The sequence below is a fragment of the Halyomorpha halys genome, unplaced genomic scaffold (assembly GCF_000696795.3).
Source record: "Halyomorpha halys isolate HHAL.00 unplaced genomic scaffold, Hhal_1.1 Scaffold270.1, whole genome shotgun sequence".
Lineage (NCBI taxonomy): Eukaryota > Metazoa > Arthropoda > Insecta > Hemiptera > Pentatomidae > Halyomorpha > Halyomorpha halys.
The window spans coordinates 420661-442038 of NW_027105226.1; the positions used below are offsets into that span (position 1 = coordinate 420661).

The following is a 21378-nucleotide window of genomic DNA, read 5'->3' on the forward strand; positions in this document are numbered from 1 at the left end:
GATCTAAAATATAGCTTCGAAGTTGACAAGGTTAATTGAAAAGATTTAATATTAAATAAATATGAGAATTATATTTTAAATTATATATAATATTATGGATTCTTAATCTCAGGGCGGGTTTCCCAGACAATCAAAACACAAAGTCACTTAACTAAATTAATGGCTACTTTTACAAGTATAATTAAATTCTAGGTAGATCAAACTAACCAATTATATATGCTTCTTTGATGAGTGATGGTTCTCAATGTCTTCATTCTAAAGATGCTACCCCTGAAAGTATCTAAAGGCTTGGTCCTTTTTCTAGTTTCAAGGATACATTCAATCCACCAGTGATCCAAACCAAGAGTGATCCCTTCCTTTTCTGTCTTCCTCATTCACTCTTCAATTAAAATAAATCGATTGTAGCATAATCGCTCTAATTCTTGCGATGATTCAGGTTGTAAATACTTCATTAATAATTTTTATCGTCTTATATTTCTCCTTGAATTAATTTATACTATACTTGTGTTATGGAAACAACTAAAGTTGAAAACATTTTAATCTACGTACTCAACAAAGCAGTAATTCAAACAGACTTTGGAAGGATGCGTGTCGTCATCTTAAATATTTTGAACGATGCATCTTAACACCATATTTGACTGATCAAAATTGGTTAGCTTGCTTTTTGGTTCAATACAACAAATAAACAATATTGAAATAATACACTAAATAAAACATACTAAAAACAATTTATATATAAGAAATATCTCTTTATAAAAAAAAAAAAGAGGATATTACATTTCTCCTCCTCTCTAGGTAAAACAAAATTATATTGTACTAAACAATTTATTTTTATGAAAGGAATATGGTCCGGGTGCGGTCAAAAAATCTCAAATAGTAGAATTATACTATTTTATTGAGCCAACGTTTCGGCCCACGTTGCAGGGCTTCGTCAGGGCTATTTTGACGGCAGTCAAAACAAAAATGACTCATTTAATGACTCATTTTTGTTTTGACTGCCGTTAAAATAGCCCTGACGAAGCCCTGCAACGTGGGCCGAAACGTTGGCTCAATAAAATAGTATAATTCTACTATTTGAGTTTTTTTGACCGCACCCGGACCATATTCCTTTCATCTTTACACACGGTCAATCAATAATCTTCCAATTTATTTTTATTTTTTAATAAATTCTGAATCGTTTTTACTCCATTCATTTAAATAAATATTGGATCAAAGACTACTTCTGAGTTACTAATGGCTTACAAGTACAATTACGATAATTATAATTCAATACTATATACAATATACTTAATACAACAAACTATAATTACCAATTTTTTATTTCCATGACTACTGAAATTGAAATTTTGTTCCATGCTTCCGAATTGTTATCCAATGATATCTTTACATATAAATACAATACATAGAATATTAAAAATATAGGTTGATAAAACCAATTCACATTTCACTATAATTTGATACATATTTAGAATACAAAATTTTTTTTATATATACCTACTTACAATTCACTTATTTTTTATTTTGATTTTTTACTTTAGAAAATTTCTTTACTAATAACTTCAGTTATAATTAAAACTGCAAACAACAAAAATAAACACTACTACTAACAAACATAAATATAACATATAGATTTCTGCAATATCTCTTAACAAAACAAATTTTTTAAAATTATAAGACTTTTTTATAATACAAACTCCTTCCCTAGTTTTCTTCTAAAAATGTATTATTCTCAAATAAATTATTTAAAAAATAATCCCCACAGTAAGGAGAGAATTTTCATTTCTTAAATGATTGTTATTAGGACTTAAATCGTTTGGGGCAATAATAGGTTCTCCATAGGCAGGCCCAAAGGCCTGAGGGTTCGAGGTTGGACAGCTTGATCAGAAGATTCAACTTGCACTATAGTAGCATTTGTAACAGCAAATTGATTCTCACTATTGGAATTATTTTGAACTCAAGGATGCGAGGCCTTGGACCTCTATGATCTGTTGTATCAATAATAATAATTATTGTATGTTGGACTTTGACACCAATTATTTCCTGATTTTCTTTCTGAATTATAATTACACTGATTATTTGCAGCTCTGTAATTTTTAGAAATATTCTCAGTGAGTAGTCACTGTTAGTACTACTTGTACATGGTGGTCGGTGTTGCTGATAAAAGAGACCATCATTCCCAGGTGATCTAAGATTGTTTACAATACTATATCTTGGTATCATATTTAAAACATCGAACAACACTGATATTGTTTCCACACATCTATTTATACATATGTTCCCCAAAATGTCTGTTAAAAATACTATACAAAGTGTTCTCAAAAATTTCTGTTGTGATCATTCTTATTGAAAAATGAGCTAAATATTCTGTAGGAACATTTTTCCAAAATTTAAATAAACCACATTCGAAATTCCCGGGAGATAGCCTTGTAGGTTTTACCCCCAAAATTAGAGATGAATTCATCCATAAACACTTGAAAATTATTAATTTTGTTTTGATTTATTAAAAACCAACAATAAGCAGACTCTAAAAGATGTGACTTGATTATTTCCTTAATTTCTTCCCACCTCATACACAATTTTATTTGTGATTTTAATTTGGACATGAACTCAAATGAATCATTATCCATATTATCTCTAAATTTTAATTTCTTAACATTTCCCATATTAAAGAATGTTCCCTGGGCTATTGCCCTCAAAACTCTAACATTTCGGCTCTCTTTTACCTCCAGACTCAGCTGTTCTGTATCCTGTTCATGTTTTAATTTTAAATCAGCTACCAAATTTCTCGTTTTATTTTCTTCCATACAACACTCGTCAATTTTTTTCAGATAGTTCAATGTTTTGTTCTGTAATTTTACGATTAAATTTGTTTCAACTTCTTAAATTTTTTTATCTAATTTTTTTCCTAATTCCGTTAATCCAACCTTGAAATTTTCATGTAACTATACTGGATGCTTTAATTTGATTCATAAGATCTTGTCCCATTTTATCCATTTGTTTTGTTAACTTACCTGCCATCATCATCATTAATTGTTGCAACATGGTACTAGTATCAAAATGTTCGCAATTTTTAACATTTGAATTCGTTCCCACTAATTTGTTATGAAAGCTGTTTAATACCAATGAGTCATTCCCCGCTCTAATGTGTTGGACATTATCGGAATCATTTTCTGTTAACACTACCGCCATACCATTCAATTTTCCAAGAATTACATCTTTAGGATCTCTACAATCAGTTGCCTGTACATCCTCCATCATAAACTACTTAAGTTATAAAAAAAAAATTTATTCAAATTAAACTCTTCCTAAAGCTGTCTCCTGATTGCCATGCCCTTGTAAAGAATTAGACCACACCAGTTGGGTGACAATTTATGTAATATTTAAGATAAATAAAACGAAATTTAATAGTTTTTATTTATTCTCAGATCTAATTTTCCACCCTGTTCCCTCGAATACCTTGGTTCCGGGGCACCTCTTCTTCTTTGGTCTCTGACATTCCCAATGCTTCCATGGATTCACCTGATGTTCTACTCAGCCTCCAGTTTAACAAAAAAGAGGATATCACATTATTATCTAACAAAAAAGAGTATATCACATTATTATCGACTTTATTTCTTCTCAAAGTTATTGTAAATACAACAATGACAAACGTTGATAAAGTTTTAATCTATCTTCTCAACATAACAGCAATTCAACAGACTTCCGAAGGACACGTGCTGCCGTCTTATTTATTTTGAACGTCTTTTTACTCCATATGTGACAGATAAAAATTGGTTAGCTTACTTTGTGGTTCAACGAAAGAAATGAATAATATTGAATATTGATACATAAAATAAAATATAACAAAACCACCTATACATTAAAAAACAACTTTTTATCAAAAATTAGGATATTGCATTTTTGTTCTCTAGGTAAAAAAAATTATTTTGTTCTCAAAATATTTTTGTTTTTTTTTATCAATTCTGAATCTTTTTACTCCATTCATTTAAATAAACACTTGGTCAAAAAACCGCCTTTGAGTTACTGACAGCTTACAAATACACACAGGATAATTACACTCAATTACTGAATACAACAAACTATAATTGAAATTTATATATATGTATATATAGTTGACCGTAAAAATTGATATATAAGAAGATGGTCAGGGTTGCGGTCAAAAGAGAAACAAAAAGAGTTTACGGCAATAGAAACAAAAATAGTTTACGGCAATAGTTGTAAACTATTTTTGTTTATCTTTTGACCGCAATCCTGACCATCTTCTTATATATAATTAAAATTGAACCTCACCACCATCTTCTCTTATAATTAAATTTTTTTTTCATGACCACTGCAATTGAGATCTTGTTCTATTCCGAGTCCCAACTTTAGAAGACATATCCAATAATGTCGTTACGATAAAATAGCAATAAAATACACAGAGTGTTAAAATGTTTTTTGATAAAACCAATTTACATTTCAAAATAATTTTATACATATTTACAATTCAAAACTTTGTTTCTGAACAATAATTATTTTTTAATACTTATGAATATACAAAGACTTGTTAATATAGCTGTTATTAACCATGGCTGTTAAAATAACTAAATTTATTAATAATTGTGTAGTATTAACAAAAAAAATGGGATTTAATAAAAAAATTATAAGTTTTTAAATGAACTCCCACACATAGTGAACCTTTTAGAGGATTAAAGAAACATGCAATATTATAAAAGGAAAAAATATATCTTTACAATAATAGATTATTTTATTAAAACTGTTTCCGAAATATTCTGAGAATAATTTCGGCAATTAAAATAATGAATTATTTAGGAATCTATTCATTCACCTCCCCTAGACCAACAATAATAATATAGACAATGGACCAAAACTAAACATACCATTATATGATATGGATTAATATGAGAGAAAAAGAAAAAAAAATTCAAGTCATAATAACAAAGAAAAAATGTATACTACTCAAGGTCAGACTGAGTCTTGTAGATTAACGAAGAAAAGCTTATTTGGCATTAATAGAAAGTATGAATTTTCAAAAGATAAGAATAATTCAGAATGTTTGTTGCAGTCTGCACTTGATCTGAAAATACCTGAAGCTACTTTCCTTCAATCAGGATTGCAATTTCGTCTGCATAACCCTGTATATAATAACCTGCAGTGCTTAGGGTTTTCAGCTGAGTCAACAATCAAGCATCACAGTTAGGGAGAGAGCACACCACTCTGTGGTGTGTGAGAGAGCACAGCCCCCTTTGGGTCTAATCCACAGTTCAGAGTGCCCTAGTTCCGATTTGAGGATCCTTTGTTTCAACATGGAAGTTATCCATCCAATTATGATAGGACCTATATTTCTATTCCTTAGCACACCATTAATATTATAATAATAATATCATTAACGCTATAGGGAGTTTTATCAATTGCACCTTCGATGTCAGTGAAGATGCCAACCATGATCTCTTTTTGATCAAGTGATCTTTCAATCTAAGACCAAGTTTTGTAGGACTATCTCACAGGATTTCTCTGCTTGGTAGACAAATTTTTTGAAATGCATAGCATTTGCTAACAATTCCTGGTCTCATATATGTCCATCTACAATCTTTTCCAATATCTTCATTAGAAAGGATGTGAGACAATATTGGTCGATGATTTAGGATCTTCATAAGATCCTTTCCATGGTTAAGGTATATAGCACACCCTGGATACCATTCCAGATGGCAAGTATTATATGTTACTTTTGGACAGCATCTAGTTAGTTAAATGAGATGCGAGTTAGAGGACTCCCAGTCCGTGCATCTGGGGTTCCTGTATACCGCATCACATCTCATATCAACAGATAAATCATATCTGATGTATTTATGATCTGAGCATGACTCTTCATTAGAAACGTGCCAGTTAATTATGTATTGACTAATGTGGTGTGTTGCAAGCTTGACCCTGATTGCAGGGTGACCTTCTGCCTGACTCTATTGTAGAAGGTAGGATTCCTATTCAGAAGTATGTCAAGATCAAAATTAATAATAAAATCTTAAGATTTTCTCACCTCTAGGATTGGTGTTGGAGCTGTCCCATAGCTCATGATGTGCGTTGGCGTCCAGGGCAGCTAGTATGCCACGTTTCAGCTCAAGCTGGGTCATTGGGTTTGAATCTTCGTAGGATCCCATTACAATCGTGATATCTGCCTTTCCTGAATCCCTCTGTGGGGTAGCTGAGCTGCTGCAAAATCCCCGGAACAAAGTTGCCAAAGAGGCAGCAGTTTTAAATTACTTTTAAAAACAATACAGGCCCTGGGATGTATGGGCACAGAAATGATGCTGAATCCAGGCATTCCCAAACCTTTCGGCCTACCTTCATAGAGGTAAGGTTCTTGTATAAGAATAATATTAATATCCTTTAATGTATTTCTGCAATACACCACATGTTCCAATGCAATGGTATAAATTAATTTGCAGCAGCTTTATGATCGAGATTCCTTGACCCGCTGTTGGGGGTCCAGCAACAGCCTCTATCCCAGTCAGTCCTGACGTTAAGGGTTATGTGATTAGTGGAGGCACATGCACTACTCCACTTCCTGTAGAGGTTAAAGACAGAAGTGGCCACTTCTCGGATTCGACTTTCATGAGTCATCTCTCTGTCTTCTGAATATCCCGAGGGTCACCATTTACAGGCCATAATCTAACCAATCTGCCCTCAGGCTTTCAAGACTGGATATTGGGATTCAAAGTACAATGTAGAACCCTTTCGCCTGGTCTTTGATGTACACTCCAATTGCAGATTCCTATGATCCCCCTGTTCTGCAATTGGAGCCTCCTGAGGAGTTCTTCATCTGGCAACCTACTGCCGGTTGGCTTATTGCCCTTGCAACTTTAAGGAGCTTCTTAGCGTCTTCAGTGTGAATGGTATCTAATCACATGTAAGCATCTCCTTTCCTCTGGCACATAACCCTTAGGAACAGCAACTTCTACTGCTGGCTCTTGTTAAAACCTCGCAGTTTCAGTCAAAAGACCCTTGGGGTATCACCATTGCCTCAAACGAAGCTGCTGAAAGTCAGGCCTCCTTCTAATACAACTCCTGGGTCTCAGAGCGAGGTGGAGCGGACTGCAGTGCCTCCTTAGATGCAGTAACTGTGCCCATTGCACAAACTAACACTCATTAAACAAAGCATTTGGTACTCTTAGTTTTCAACACATCTCATCCCGGCAATCCAAAACAAAGAGTCTCTTTAACTTTTTGGTTGTTTCTAGATTTCTGGTGACTCTTAATGTTTACCACTGATATAGACAAAATGATTATCCGCCTCCTATATTCCAGGAAACGCTCTCATTTTCCGCTTCAACCTCTAGCCAATCCAAACAAAGTTTCCTCTCTTTGATCTTCATCATTCACTCGTCGATTCAAAAAAATCGATTGTAGTACAATTGCTCTAATTTACTTTCTATGATTCATGATGTAAATATTTTATTGATAATTGTTATTGTCTTCTATGTCTTGTTTTGTTATTCTTTTTCTATAATTATGGTAAAGAAACACAAACTTTGTGTTCTCAACACAAAGAATTCAATGGATACTTCAGAAGGATGGGCACCGCCATCTCCTTTGTTTTGAATAATGTATTTTTACTTCATATTTGGCCAATCAAAATTGGCTAGCTTGCTTTTTTATTCAATACAGCAATTAAACAATACTGAAAAGTAGATACATTAAAATAAAAACATAACTAAAATCATTTAAATGTAAAAATCAACTATTGATTTAAAAAGAGGGTAATACATTTATACCTTATTAAAACATTCATTCCATGTAAATTCAACACTACAGCTTTATATTAAATAAATTATCAACATTTTGTTCTATATACTTCATATTAAAAAATATTAGTTTTATATTCCTGTTTTATACAGATAAAAATGCCAAATTATCACCTTGAAATTTGGCCTGGCTATAGCACTTCAATTCTGCAATTTGAAAACCACATTATGATGGGCATAGATGTTTCACATAAAGTCTTACGAAGTGATAATGTTTGGGAATTCCTTAGAGCATGTAGAGAGAGACATGGTACTGATTATGAGGTAGGTGTTTTTTCTCATACTTAGTTTATTCACATAATTCACTTTTTATATATTTTTTTAGAGATAATATTATAATAACAATGCACTTTTGTATTAGATGTACTGATGAAATTCTCTTAGTTATAGTCTTGGTATTCATATGAATCTTTTTTTTTTTTTTTTCCCCAGAAACACTTCCAGGACACTATGTTAGGTGCTGTAGTTTTTACATTTTACAACAACAAACCTTATCGTGTTGATGATGTGGCATTTGATGAGACACCTATTTCTACATTTACTACAAAAAAAGGTCAAAATACGTCTTATTTTGACTACTATCACACAGTAAGCATTATAATACTTTATTTATTAATATAAATAATTATAATTATTATTAAACCTGCCCTCATTAACAGTAGTACCAAAACTTAATTAAATAAATAGGAAGGAGGATATTTACTTACCGGATGTCAGCATTCTAAGGAATACAGGCAGATTAATGGGGTACCTCAGGGATGTGTCCTTAGTCCCACTCTATTTTCTCTGGCTGTAAATGAATTAGGACTAATTTGCCCAGGGGAGTTAAGCCACTTTTGTTTGCCGACGATCTGGCAATTTTTTATTGATCGAAGTCGATATCTCACAAAAAGGGAGAAGAGAAGGTTGGCTACAATACAGAGGATAGCAGATAGCTCTGCTGCGAGTCAGTCGAGCATACCGAACAGTGTCTTATGAGGCGGTACAGGTATTAGCTGGAGGAGTATCTATCGATCTTCTCCTGCAGGAAGATGAAATTATACGGATAGACGATATTATACATATAGGAAGACGATATTATACAGGAAGACGATATTATCGACACAAAATAGAGAGGAAAGGTCTGGCGGATTTACTGGAGAACCTCCAAGTGTGTATTGGTGAAAGCCCTAATAGATGGAGGAGGATCCTTTGAGAAGAAACCTTGCAAGAATGGAATCGACGGTGGGTGGATTGCTTAAAAGGGGCCACCCTATGGAAGTACTTTCCTACCGTTGATACATGCCTAGAATCAACGTGAGTCCTCCCTGACTACTGGATCTCACAGTTCCTCACGGGCCATGGGGGTTTCTAAGCTCGCCGCACATGGCATAAACATTATGATGAGGGAAACAGGACTCTATGTTCTGACTGAGAGCGATCTTTCTGAGCTGATGAAGAAAGAAAACTACCAGCACTGCAAGACCTTCATGTATGGGTGGAAGGAGGCTGTGGGCCCTACTCACTTCTCCCTGCGTAGGAGAGAATAAGCTACACCAGCAAGGCCTCAGGAGGAAAGCAAGATTTATTTTGTAGCAAGAGCAAGCTGTGTGCACAGCTATGTAATGTTTCTCATATGCAGCAATGAGCTGTACCCACTGCTGGGAACACCCGTATTGTCTAATAGGCAGGGTAGGGTGATAAATAATATAAATAATAAATGCTGCCCCCAAATGATTTGAGAAACTTGCTTGAGGTATGTTAAGAGAGAGAGAGAGAGAGAACATTTATATAAAATTTATTCCCTATTTACAAGAAAAACATACAGATGAATTTGACAAAAGACAATTTCCGGTGAAAGGGCTTTGTTTCGGTAGTTAAGAAACCATACATCTTGCAACTATTAATTTTTTGGAGGGACTGGGTATCAAAAAGAACCAGTTTCAGAGCATGGCTGAAACCATTATTCTGGGCTCACTAGGAACCTGTACCATCATTTATATTAGACCTTACTTACGTATTGTCAACTCCATGAATCGAAGTATTTTAAATGTATTTGACTTGTCATAAAAAATGCTCTCTCATCACTTTCAATATTGTCGATTGACTGATTAGTATGTTGTGTACTTGCAACTCAACACAGTTGAGCACCCACTCGCAATTTATTTTTTGAGTTCCTCCTTGTAAATCTTTATGTCATGGTAATGTTTATTTAACTAATTGTATATATGTATACTCTTGTGTCATGTTCATATTGATTTTTTATTTATTTTATGGCGCTGAGGTCCTACAATAACCCTGAGCCCCCCTCCATTCCTTTCCTGGGCAAGCATCTGCCATCTTTTAATACCCCTCTTTTTCCTCCTCTTCATCCAACCTGACGCTCAAGCGTGGTCTTTCTCTACCATGTCTTCCATCTGGTTGATCTTTGAGTAAAAGTTTAGTGACAAAATCTCTGGTTATACATGCTTACATTACCCAGCCAACCAATTTCGCTCTCTCACAATTAAAACCAAATCCAGTTTTGCGTGCATCTAGTGCAATTCCTCATTAGTGCGGATTTCGTATTGTCCATGTTCATACCCTAGGTCATAGATCCGGCACAAAATGCCCATTCATATTGATATTATAGAATATGAGTGATTTTTCTTTTTATTTCATTTGTTAATATTTTATTTAAATAATGTTTAGACCTAATAATGCCATATTCTCTTTGCCAAAGAATTTATTAAAATCTTTTTGGTTTACTTAATATTTTGAGCAAGTGGAAGTTGGTGACCATGGTTTTTACTAAGAGTTATAAAAATGAGATAACTATTAACAAAGCCATAAACATTATACTTAATTTCTCATGGTTTTATTTATAAAACATCTGTCAACAACAGCCAATGTAGATATAATGATATTATGAGTGTTTTTCTGTATTAGGAAGCTCAGTCAGTATACATATGCAAAAATCATCATCGTTGTGGATTACCTTATTTATATTTTTAAAAAAACATCTTAAGTTGGACATATAATGCTATATATTTAATTTTTAATGAAGAACATTCATAGTCCTTATCTCAAATTATAATATTAAAAAGAATTTTTGTAACTGTGGTGTTGAGATTTACATTACAATAAATTATTAAATTTAATAAAAGGTATTCTCTTTCACACCATGTCCTTAATGTTTTAATTTTTTTTTATTTAGTCGTCAAACTCTCTACTTATGTTACAGTATGTATGTTTAACTTATTATTCAGGTTTATATGATATTTTAGCAGGTAAGCAAAAACTTTAGTCGAAATGTGTTGTAACAGTAAATGAGCCTAAAATGAAGTGTCCTATATCCCTGAGGTTATATACTTTGATAAATATTAAAATTTTAACTGATTAAAATTAGTAACAGACCCAATCATAAATGAACTGCTATTTCAAATTTGCTTTCCATCAAATTAATTCTAGGTAGGAATATTTATAAAATATTGTTAGAATTTAGAATCTCATGATTTTTCCAAGTTGTATAGTTAATTTTAAGTCTTATATTTATATACTTATATTTCTGTACTAACTTGAAATTATGTTTGTTTCATTTTTGTCATTTCAATCCCTCTCTTGGATGAAAGGTTTATTTATTTGCAGTAATTATCTTAAATTCTGTGAAATTGGATCTGGAACCTTTCATTTTATTATTATCATTATTATACTTGTGCTGTAAATATTATTTTGATGTTGTAAATATATGTAAACACACACATTTTTTAATGTTTCCTTATTTTTGTAGAAATACGGTGTGGAAATAAAAGACCTCAATCAACCTTTACTTGTATCAAGGCCAAAACCAAGAGATATTAGGGCCGGAAGGAGTAATAACATTATTCTCATTCCTGAACTCTGTCAAATGACTGGTATCAATGACGAAATGAGGTTGTATTTTTTCCATATAGTGATTTTTTAACAATATATTTTTTTTTTTTTTACTAATTGTTAGGCTTTTCTTTTTAGGAACAATTTTACCTTGATGAAAGCAGTTGCGGCACACACCCGTGTGGAGCCAGAAAAACGTATCCAGTCCTACTACAATTTTATGAAAGATCTGGGAAGTTGTGAAAAGGTATGGAATATAATAATTTTTGACTTTAATTGGAATATAATAATGTTTGACCGCACCCGGACCATATTCCATTCATATAATAATTTTTGTTATTCTAGTATTATTTGTTTGATTTGGTGTTTTGTCAATCATATAAAAATTTGTGTCATCCCTACATTATTTGTTCGATTTGATATTTTCACAATCTTAAAATATCAAACCATTTGAAAAATGTAGATAATTATATGAATATTATAATGATTTGTTATATTTTCTATATTTTTAATTAATGATTATTTTATATTTTATGTTAGCATATTTAAAATTTATCTTTTGGTATGTTTATAACTAGAATATATCACATAGTTCGGGAAGGGCATGTATGTCCTATGCAATTTTAATTTTTTGGTGATTCAATGTTGGTTTTTTTTCTAACCTCTTTATTTTTTATATGGTTACATAATACAGAATAATATAATGCAATACATTATACATATACAAATAACATTATATCTTCGTTTGCCGAATGGTATTATAAGATGAGCAAACATGGTCCGCTGAAGGCGGTTATACATTAGTGGCATGATAGCTGGGGGCTTACAAGAAATGGGGAGGGGCCATTCCGGCTAGTGATGGTCGTGGTGTGATGACTTCAAGCTGCAGAACCCGAAGTCCTTCCCTCGGCGAGGACGTCTACCAAGGGGACTGTGCTTTGCCACCTCCCAGGTCTTGTTGGAGGGGTGATTTTGAATAGCGGGTTGGCACAGGCCTTCAGCCCATCAAAGAATTTAATGTGCCTTCGGCCTATATACTCCGGCACAGAGGGTAGCTGGAGTTTCTGGCCCTCTGTAGAGTTGTTCCACGGACGATTCGCCGGAGGACGGAATTCTGATAGCTCTACAGCGTTTCAAGCGTGGTTTGGTAGAGGTGACGCAGCAGAGGTGCACCATAGAGCAGAATCGGGCGGATTATCGCCTTGTAGATTTGCAGCTTCAGCCTTAGTGAGAGTTGCGGGGATTTCAGGAGATGGTAGAGCCTGTAGCTCTTCTGGCGGGCCAGCTTAAGTCTCTCCCGAACGTGACTGGAGAAGGTGAGGTGCCTATCCAGTGTGACGCCTAGGTAGAGAATGGAGTTGGAGATTCGCTGGACGACTTCACCCACCTGGAAGGTGGTAGGCAGGGGCTTCTTTCCTTTTTGGAACGACATCACGATGGCGCCCGTTTTGCCGGGGTTCACCCTAATCCCAATACTTTTAAGCGCATTAGTGATGGTGGCTGCAGCTTCTTGAGCGTGGGTTAGGGCTGTCTTGGCATTAATGCTGGAAGTGTAGATACCGATGTCGTCCGCATAGGCTGCTACCGCTGCCTTTGGGTGTTCAATGGCTAATATAGGGGCCGTAAAGACGACAAATAAATTTAAAAATTAATTTAAAAATCTCACTATATGAACCTTGTAATTATTCTTAGGGGACATATGTCCCAGAATAAAGTTATTTTTTCATTTCATTTCATTTCAAATAGTGCTGGACCTAGTACCGATCCCTGAGGTACTCCGCAGGTGGTGGGAACTGGAGAGGAGAGGCTCTCGCCAACCCGTACGACGAGGGATCTTCCACTAAGGTAGCTTCCGATGAGTTGGCGTAGGGTGGCGGGAAACTTGAATTCCTCCAGTCGGCGGAGTAGGAGTGGGTGGGAAACACTCTCGAAGGCTTGGCTGCAATCTAGTGAGATGAAGGCCGTTGGACAGTTTTTCTTCATCTGCCCTATGGTGTGCACTTGGAGCTTCGCCAGGTGGTGCTCACAGGCGACTCCCCGTTGGAATCCGGTCTGCTGTGGTGGGATGACATTTTCCTCTCTGCAGTGTTCCATCAGGTGGTGGTTGATGAGCCTTTCAAACACCTTACTCATGTGCGAGAGAAGGGTGATCGGACGATAGTGCTCGGTAGAGTCTCCCTTCTTCCCCGGTTTGAGTAGAGGTACTACAATAGCTCGTTTCCAAGCGGTGGGAAAGTATGAAATCCGCATGCATGAGTTAAAGATGTTGAGTAGGAAGGCTTTACGCTTAGGAAGCATCTTCATGAGTACATACAGGATTCCGTCCAGTCCTGACGCCTTGTTCCCTTTGATGCTTCATAATACAGACTCTAGTTGGTTGAAGGAGGAGAATAGCGGCTTCTCGTTGGGGCTCGGTGGTCCAGGTTGTGGATGAGGTGCACTGGTCGTCCGTTCAGCATCCCTCGCTGCATAGTTTGTGGCCAAGAGTTCACCCTGTTCTCCTGATGTCAGGAGATCGTCACCTGAAGTGAGGTGGACACTCCACTTCTTGTTGACGAAGGATCTCACGAGTCTCCAGTACTGGCAATGATCATCATGTGTCCTCCGTAGTTGGTCATGCCAGAGCGAGGTCTTCCAGTCCCGCATGAGGCTAGCTATCTGCCGGGTCATCTCATTGATGGCCGGTTTCAGGCTGTAGTCATGTGTGCGCTGGAAGATGTTGCGAAGGTTATTTCGCTGACCAATAAGGGCGAGAATATGCTTTGGCGGTTTCCTAAAGGCGTTGCGCTGTGGCATGAACTTAAGAATGGTTAGGTTAGCTGCATCCTGAATAGCGGTGGTGATGACCTCCACCGCTGCATCCACCTCCTCCTGCGATGTCTATAGTGGCATAACTACTGGGAGTATTTCTTAGACACAGGACTTGTATCCTTTCCAGTCGGCCTTGTGGAATAGATACTTGCTCGCCGGTGGTGTTGCTGGTGTACCTTTTAACGTATAAAGTACAAGCCAGTGATCAGACGGTCCATATGCCAGGGCTCGGCAGTCTGAAACTGTGTGGAGATCCCTGGTCAGGAGTAGGTCCAGCGTTGAGGTCCTCGATGGGTAACCCGCATGTCTGAAGGTGTGCACCTCTGGATGGAAGACGGCCAGTCTGGTCTTGGAGATATAGGTACCCAGTGGATTGTTGCTACCACACATCCATGCGGTGTGGCGGGCATTGAGGTCCCCAAGGACTACAAACCGACTCCTGGTATTTGGTGATGGAGATCTCTACTCTAAGAGATTGAGCCAAGCACTGAAGGAAAAACGCACTCTCTGCTACTCCAGATATGACAAAATTATTATACTATAAGATAATGCTCGTCAGCATGTTGTGGCACAGATCAAAACCTACTCAATAACACATAAATTGTATATCTTTTAAAAGAAATCATGGAGAAATTTCTTTCTATGTATGTTTATCGATTGTGGTCAACTTGGTGTTATAGTAAAGGCAGAAAACAATAAAAAAAATTGCTAAAATTATATCAAATTTTTTTTTTCTTCTCAGAATTGGATGAAATGGTTGGATATGAGTTTATTTTTTATTTTAAACATTGAATAGAAGAGATAACAGAAGAGCTAAAAACTCGCCTACGGGGCTTCAGAATGGGACGTAGGCTCATAAAGAGAGACGGTCTGAACCGCACCCACGAAACTGAAGCGATCCAGATCATCACAGATCCATCAGTGCGACTTGAGGATGTTGAACCCCTCAAAACTTTTAGTTTTATTTTGTTTGATATAGGTGAATTTACTTAATTGGAAAAACCACTCTCTACCTTTAAGGGAAAAAAAAACTCCCAACTGACAAGTAGAATCTTACATGAACTATTCTTTCACTTTATTTTGGATGGGGATGAAAGTGTTGCTCTTCTGTTTTTTATGAAATTTAGGGTATGAAAGAAGATTAATGCCTTGTTTACTGATCTCACAAACATCAGTGGTCTGGACATCTGATTGAGAATTATATTTGTCAAATTTAAGGGGTCCTAATAGTGGATATTGAAATAAATTATAATATTTTATTTTCCATTGCCATCCTGGGCCCTGTTTCATAATGAAAGCTAATAGTATTGTGAGGAACCTACTACACATCTAATGAAGAAACTAGATGTCTAATAATACTAATACGTATTTTTTCATGATAGGGATGATTATTAGTGATATTAAAGGAATTAAAAACTACTAAAGTACAAGTTACTATTGTACAAGTCAGTGTAATTGAATTAAGATAAATCTACAAGACTAATAGTATTAGTTTATACTTTATTATGAAACAGGGCCCTGGTCACTCTCTAGATTCCTGAAAATTTCCCTTGAGTGATTGTCTAGGGAGAGATAAATCAACCATTTTTAATCTTTACACTCAAGAGAGCATCACAAAAAAGAATAAAGATAAGCATGTATATAAAGAGGTCCTGAAATTCTACAAAACTATGTGTTATACAAAATGTATGCCTTATCGGTATTGATTTTGATGAGTATGAGGGAGTGTCCATCAATAAAACGACTCGGACATTTTTCATTATCTTGCACATCCCGGAACCATGTGAAGAGGTTAAAGAAGGGAACGAAGGAGAAAGCATGTTTTCTGCTTCCTTCTAGAGTTTGTTCTAGTCACCTTTTAGCCTCAAAATTTCTTTTGTGGGGGAATATTAGAGGGCATTTTATGAATGGGCTAGGAAGTGACTGAAAACCGTGTGACGGAGGTAAAATGTTGTATATATGTTGTAAAATGTTGTATATTGATTGATGTGTTTGATCTAAAATTCAAATTATGTTTTATACCAATAATTTAGATAGTGTTAAAAAATTGCAGCCATTTTTTTCTAGATTTACTTGATAACATAGATTTGTTAAGTCTCAGCCACAACATTATAACAAGGATAGGTAATGATGAAACAAGGATTATATATTTTATAACTAGATAACAATGATAAGAAGCTTAAGCTACCATTTCAGTTGAAACAGCACCATAATTGAAGAAGCCCATGTGCTGCTGACATGGAGTCACTAATTATTGATTCAAAGTTATGTTGTTACTAGATGAATAACAGTATGTTTCACTATAGATAATTTCAACAAAATCTTCTGGTGGAGCCATCTTTTGGTGGAACATATTTGTACAGCCATTATTATAGTTTTTAATAAACTTTGTCAGGGCTCTCGAGACCCCAGTCACCTGCAATTTTTCAAAGGATTGATCATACTGTTAAATTCAGCACGGTTTATGTGTAAGCTTTCAATAACCCTAAGCAATAGTTTTATTTACAATTGTTAGTCATAATTTACTACTTCAGGATAAGTTGGATCGAAAAAATTACCTATATAAAATCGTTTTAATATTCAATTTTCTTTAAAAATACCTCTTTCCTTTAGTCGCTTAAAAAACCTCCTTCAAATGATTTTAAAAAAAAATACAAATCCTTTTTGATTTTTTTAAAAAAATAGTTTAGTTTACCATGAACTTAAAATTACCAAATTTAATTAGTTTTTAGTTATTCATATTAAAGAGAAAATATGTTTCAAAAAACATAAAATAACAGTTTTCTCCTTTTCTGTAGAAAATTGGACCATTATCTATATGAGCTTTTTTGTTGCTTTGGGGTCAACTTTATCCTCATCATCATAAATCATGCTAAGCATTTATGGGTCACCCTGTGTATATACACTGGATATCATTTATAACGATTTTGGTTATGGGATCGAATATTTCTGGACCTGTAATGGTGAGAGTCTGATCCATTGATGACTGATATGCTAAAAAACTCATTTTGGATGTTTGTAAAATATGTAAATGAAGTGTTGGTTTTAAAATATTAATGTCCAAAAAGTTACTTTGTAAACCTCCAATTTTCAGTTCGTATGTTTAACTTTATCAATATTTGATAAATTCTTTTAATAAGCTAAAAAGTTGTATTAATGAATTATGTATAATCATATTATAAAAATATTATCAGTTCGAGCAAATTTTGTTTTGTCAGGGAAAATTTAGGAAGAGAAAAAAAACCCTGGCAACTGAATTTCTTTAAGCCTATATTCTAGACACCCTGCTATCAAGCCAGTAAATGAGAAATGCCTACTTAAAATCACATAATTATTTATTTAAAGTATCTATTGTTTTGGAACAAAAAATATTATGGTCTTTGGAATCTTTTGAAATTTATAATACTATTGAAGTTTTCTTAAACATATAGTGCTTCAAGTTATTTTTAAGACTGATATTATCTTTATTTCTGCTTAAAAAAAATTTGTCCCACTTTCCCAGGTCCATCACTCTAAATTATTTCAATAATGTGTGTTATCTTATTCTGATATAGTAGGGTAATAATGTACCAATCTTTTTGTTTTCTGATGTAGAATAACAAAAAAATACCACTAATTTCATTAAATGCATACAAAATTACAAAAACTAAAAATCACCTCCTTAATGCAGGTAAAAAAAATTGTCTTTTATTTAAAGAGGGGCAGATTCATTTTCTTAGCTTCCTCAAAAATGCTAATTTTCAATGAAAACAAAAGGCTATTATTTTTTATCTTCAATTTACTTTAGAAGGCAAATGTTTCGGTGAAAGATCATTTCGATATCAGTTTCTAAAAAACTAAAGGAGTTTCAAGGTGTTTAACTTTATTTTTTTCATTCTAGAATCACCAAAAAAGGTTTTTCAAATTCAGATAGGACACACCATGCACTATCCTTGTTAGTTATTTTTTTTATATCTTTTGTATTTTTACATTATATTAACAATTAACTATGAGTTAAACTGAACCCACAAATGCAGCAAGGAACCAATCACAAAAATTTGTTGTGTTTTCTTAACTATTTCAATGTTTTCATTTCACAATTAAAACCCAAGGGTCTATCCATGTCTAATATTGTAAGTGGAGAAGAGGGTTTGCAATAAAAATACTAATAAACATAAAATTATTTATTCGTGCTGAGTGACAATTTGACCTGATTTTCAGGTCTTTTCTTCAGGACTATAAAACAAAAAGAAATAACCATCATTTAGAGAAACAAAAAAAAAAAAAAAAAGGAGAAAAAGAAATAACAGACTAACAAATTAGGAAATATAAATAACAGTGAATTGAAAATAAAAAATAGTTGATTATAAATAAGTGTAAAGTTATATAATGCAAAGGAATATGAATATTTTAGTTTATTAATAAACTAAAATATTTTGAAATGGAAATATTTGAAAGAATGAATGATATAGTATGTAAAACACAACTTTCTATAGCCTTTGTGGGTTCAATTAAAGCATTATTAAAAATTAATTAATTGTAGCTTTGAAATTTAATAGGCTCAAGAGAAACTTGAAGTGTGGAATGTCCAATTTTCTCAAGAATTAGAAACTGTCCAGGGTAGAATCCTTCATCCTGAGGATTTGCATGTGGGTGGAAATAAGATGATACGGCCAGAAAGTGGAGACTGGTCACGTCCACTGCGTGCAGCGAGCATGCTGAGAATTGTTAAGTTAAAGAATTGGATAGTTATTGCCAGTAAGCAGGCAACATATGATAAGAGGGTCCGTGGTAACCCCCTTGATAATTTCCTATCTGACCTCTATAAAGCAGCTGGTACTTTGAAATTTAAATTTGATGAACCTGAGGTGTAAGTTTACTTCTTAATAACTCAAATATAACTTCCTTTATCTATTTGTCGTATACTTTGAGGCTTTTATTTATCCATTGTTTGAATAATTAATTTTCATGAATAAAAAAACTTTTTATACTACTTATTTGTTGTTAGCAATTGAGGATGTTTTAGTCTTTTGAGGTATGACCCTGATTTATTCCAGTGTCAAGCCTTTTTATTAAAGGTTAACAGATGCAAATTGTTCTTCAATTCTTGACCTAATTGGGAGGGAGAATTTTGTGGCAAATTAAGTTAAAATATCTTCTTTTTTATTTTGATTAATTTAAATTTGGATATGTGTGTAATATAACTTTACACAGTTTCTAGAAAGTTCATTTGGGATTTATTTCAAAAAGAAAATTACCACTGTTGAGCAATTAATCAGTAAAAATAATAGTTGACTATTTTAACAATGAACTATTTTTATTATTTTAGGATTATTATTGATCAAGATAAGATATCCAACTATCTTGGTGCTATCGACAAAGCAATGAGTGCTAGCAAGCTGCAACTAGTCATGTGCATAATAAATTACAGTAGGAATGACTTGTATGCTGCCATTAAAAAGAAATGTCTCTGCGACAGGCCAAGTATGAAATATTTAAGTGTATAAATTAATAAATAAGTATTGTTCTTTTTAAAGCCATTTCAATATTTTTACACAGAATAGAAAAAGTATTTGAACTAAACCTTGGTTAGATTTTTTTTTTTAATTAACTGGGATAGATGTTTAAAAAACATGAAAAAATGAGGAATTGGGGAAGGAAAAATCAACAAGAATAAATGTATAGATGCTCTTTGATAGGTATTAACTTGCAGGCTGTTATCAGAATCCCAATGAGTGATCATAAATGTAATTAAAAATAAATAGAACGTTGATCCTAAAACTTGTTAATATTGTAATCCTAAATTTATTTAGAAATATGGAAGGCATATGTTCATATACCCATGTATGTTTCCTCTGCCATATTGTGTGCTTGTACCTAGTGTGAGTGAACTGTAATGAGAAGAGTTTATGAGTAATAAAAAACCTTGTCTCTAATCTAGTGTTATCATATAATTCACTGAGAATGAGAAAGGAGAGGAAGATGATTGTAGGAATATTCCTTATCAAGAAGCAATAGGTAGCCTGCTCTATCTATCTCAAGTTTCCCGACTGGACATCACCTTTGCTGTTCATCTTCTCAGCAGGTACAACAATAATTATAGAAGAGTACATTGGAATGCTGTGAAGCGATTACCGAGATACATCAAAGGTACGGTAGATTATAAATTGACTTTTTCGAGAGACGGAGGAGAGAATTTGAAGGTGTACTGTGATGCTGACTGGGGGAATAAAATAAATGAAAGATATTCAATCACAGGCTATTGTTTTTTAATCCAAGGTGGTGCAATCATTTGGAATAGCAAGAAGCAGAAAACTGTTGCCTTATCAAGTTGTGAAGCGGAGTATATGAGTATTTCTTCGACTCTTCAAGAGATCCTTTGGATCAGGAATTTGATATCCGAAATCAATCCTAGTGTAATGAGTGGACCTACTAAACTCTTTTGTGACAACATTGGTGCATTAGAATTGTCTAAAAATTCTATAATTAATGATCGATCTAAACATACAGATGTTAAGCACCATTTTATTTTATAAAAATAATGATGTTTGTGTAGAGTATATTGCTTCTGATCAAAACATTGCGGATTTCTTAACTAAGTGGTCTTAAGCATAAAGTTAATGTTTTAGATTTTTTGGTTGTTTGACTTTAATTGTATTTCAAAATTTAGAATTATGGGGGGGTGTTAATATTGTAATCCTAAATTTATTAAGAAATATAGAAGGCATATGTTCATATACCCATGTATGTTTCCCCCACCATATTGTGTGCTTGTACCTAGTGTGAGTGAACTGTAATGAGAAGAGTTAATGAGTAATAAAAAACCTTGTCTTTCGAATCTAGTGTTATTTATTAACCAACAAAACTAAATGTTCTCGCAGTTAGTAGGTTAGTTGTGATAACACTTGAACTGGACAAAAATTTGTTATAAATAAAGGATTGTCTAAATAGATGTATT

At 34.0% G+C, this 21378-nt stretch overlaps 1 protein-coding gene across 5 annotated transcripts in view; it reads left to right on the forward strand.

The window, feature by feature from the left end:
- Positions 1–21378, forward strand: part of LOC106680610 (piwi-like protein Siwi) — a 63734-nt gene that overhangs the window by 25359 nt on the left and 16997 nt on the right. For all 5 annotated transcript variants that reach the window (XM_067049602.1, XM_067049607.1, XM_067049599.1 and 2 more), the window contains 6 exons: positions 7893–8063; positions 8232–8387; positions 11548–11690; positions 11769–11877; positions 18980–19290; positions 19750–19904. In XM_067049602.1, the coding sequence (XP_066905703.1) occupies positions 7893–8063; positions 8232–8387; positions 11548–11690; positions 11769–11877; positions 18980–19290; positions 19750–19904 (1045 nt within the window). The remainder of the gene's footprint in view (positions 1–7892; positions 8064–8231; positions 8388–11547; positions 11691–11768; positions 11878–18979; positions 19291–19749; positions 19905–21378) is intronic.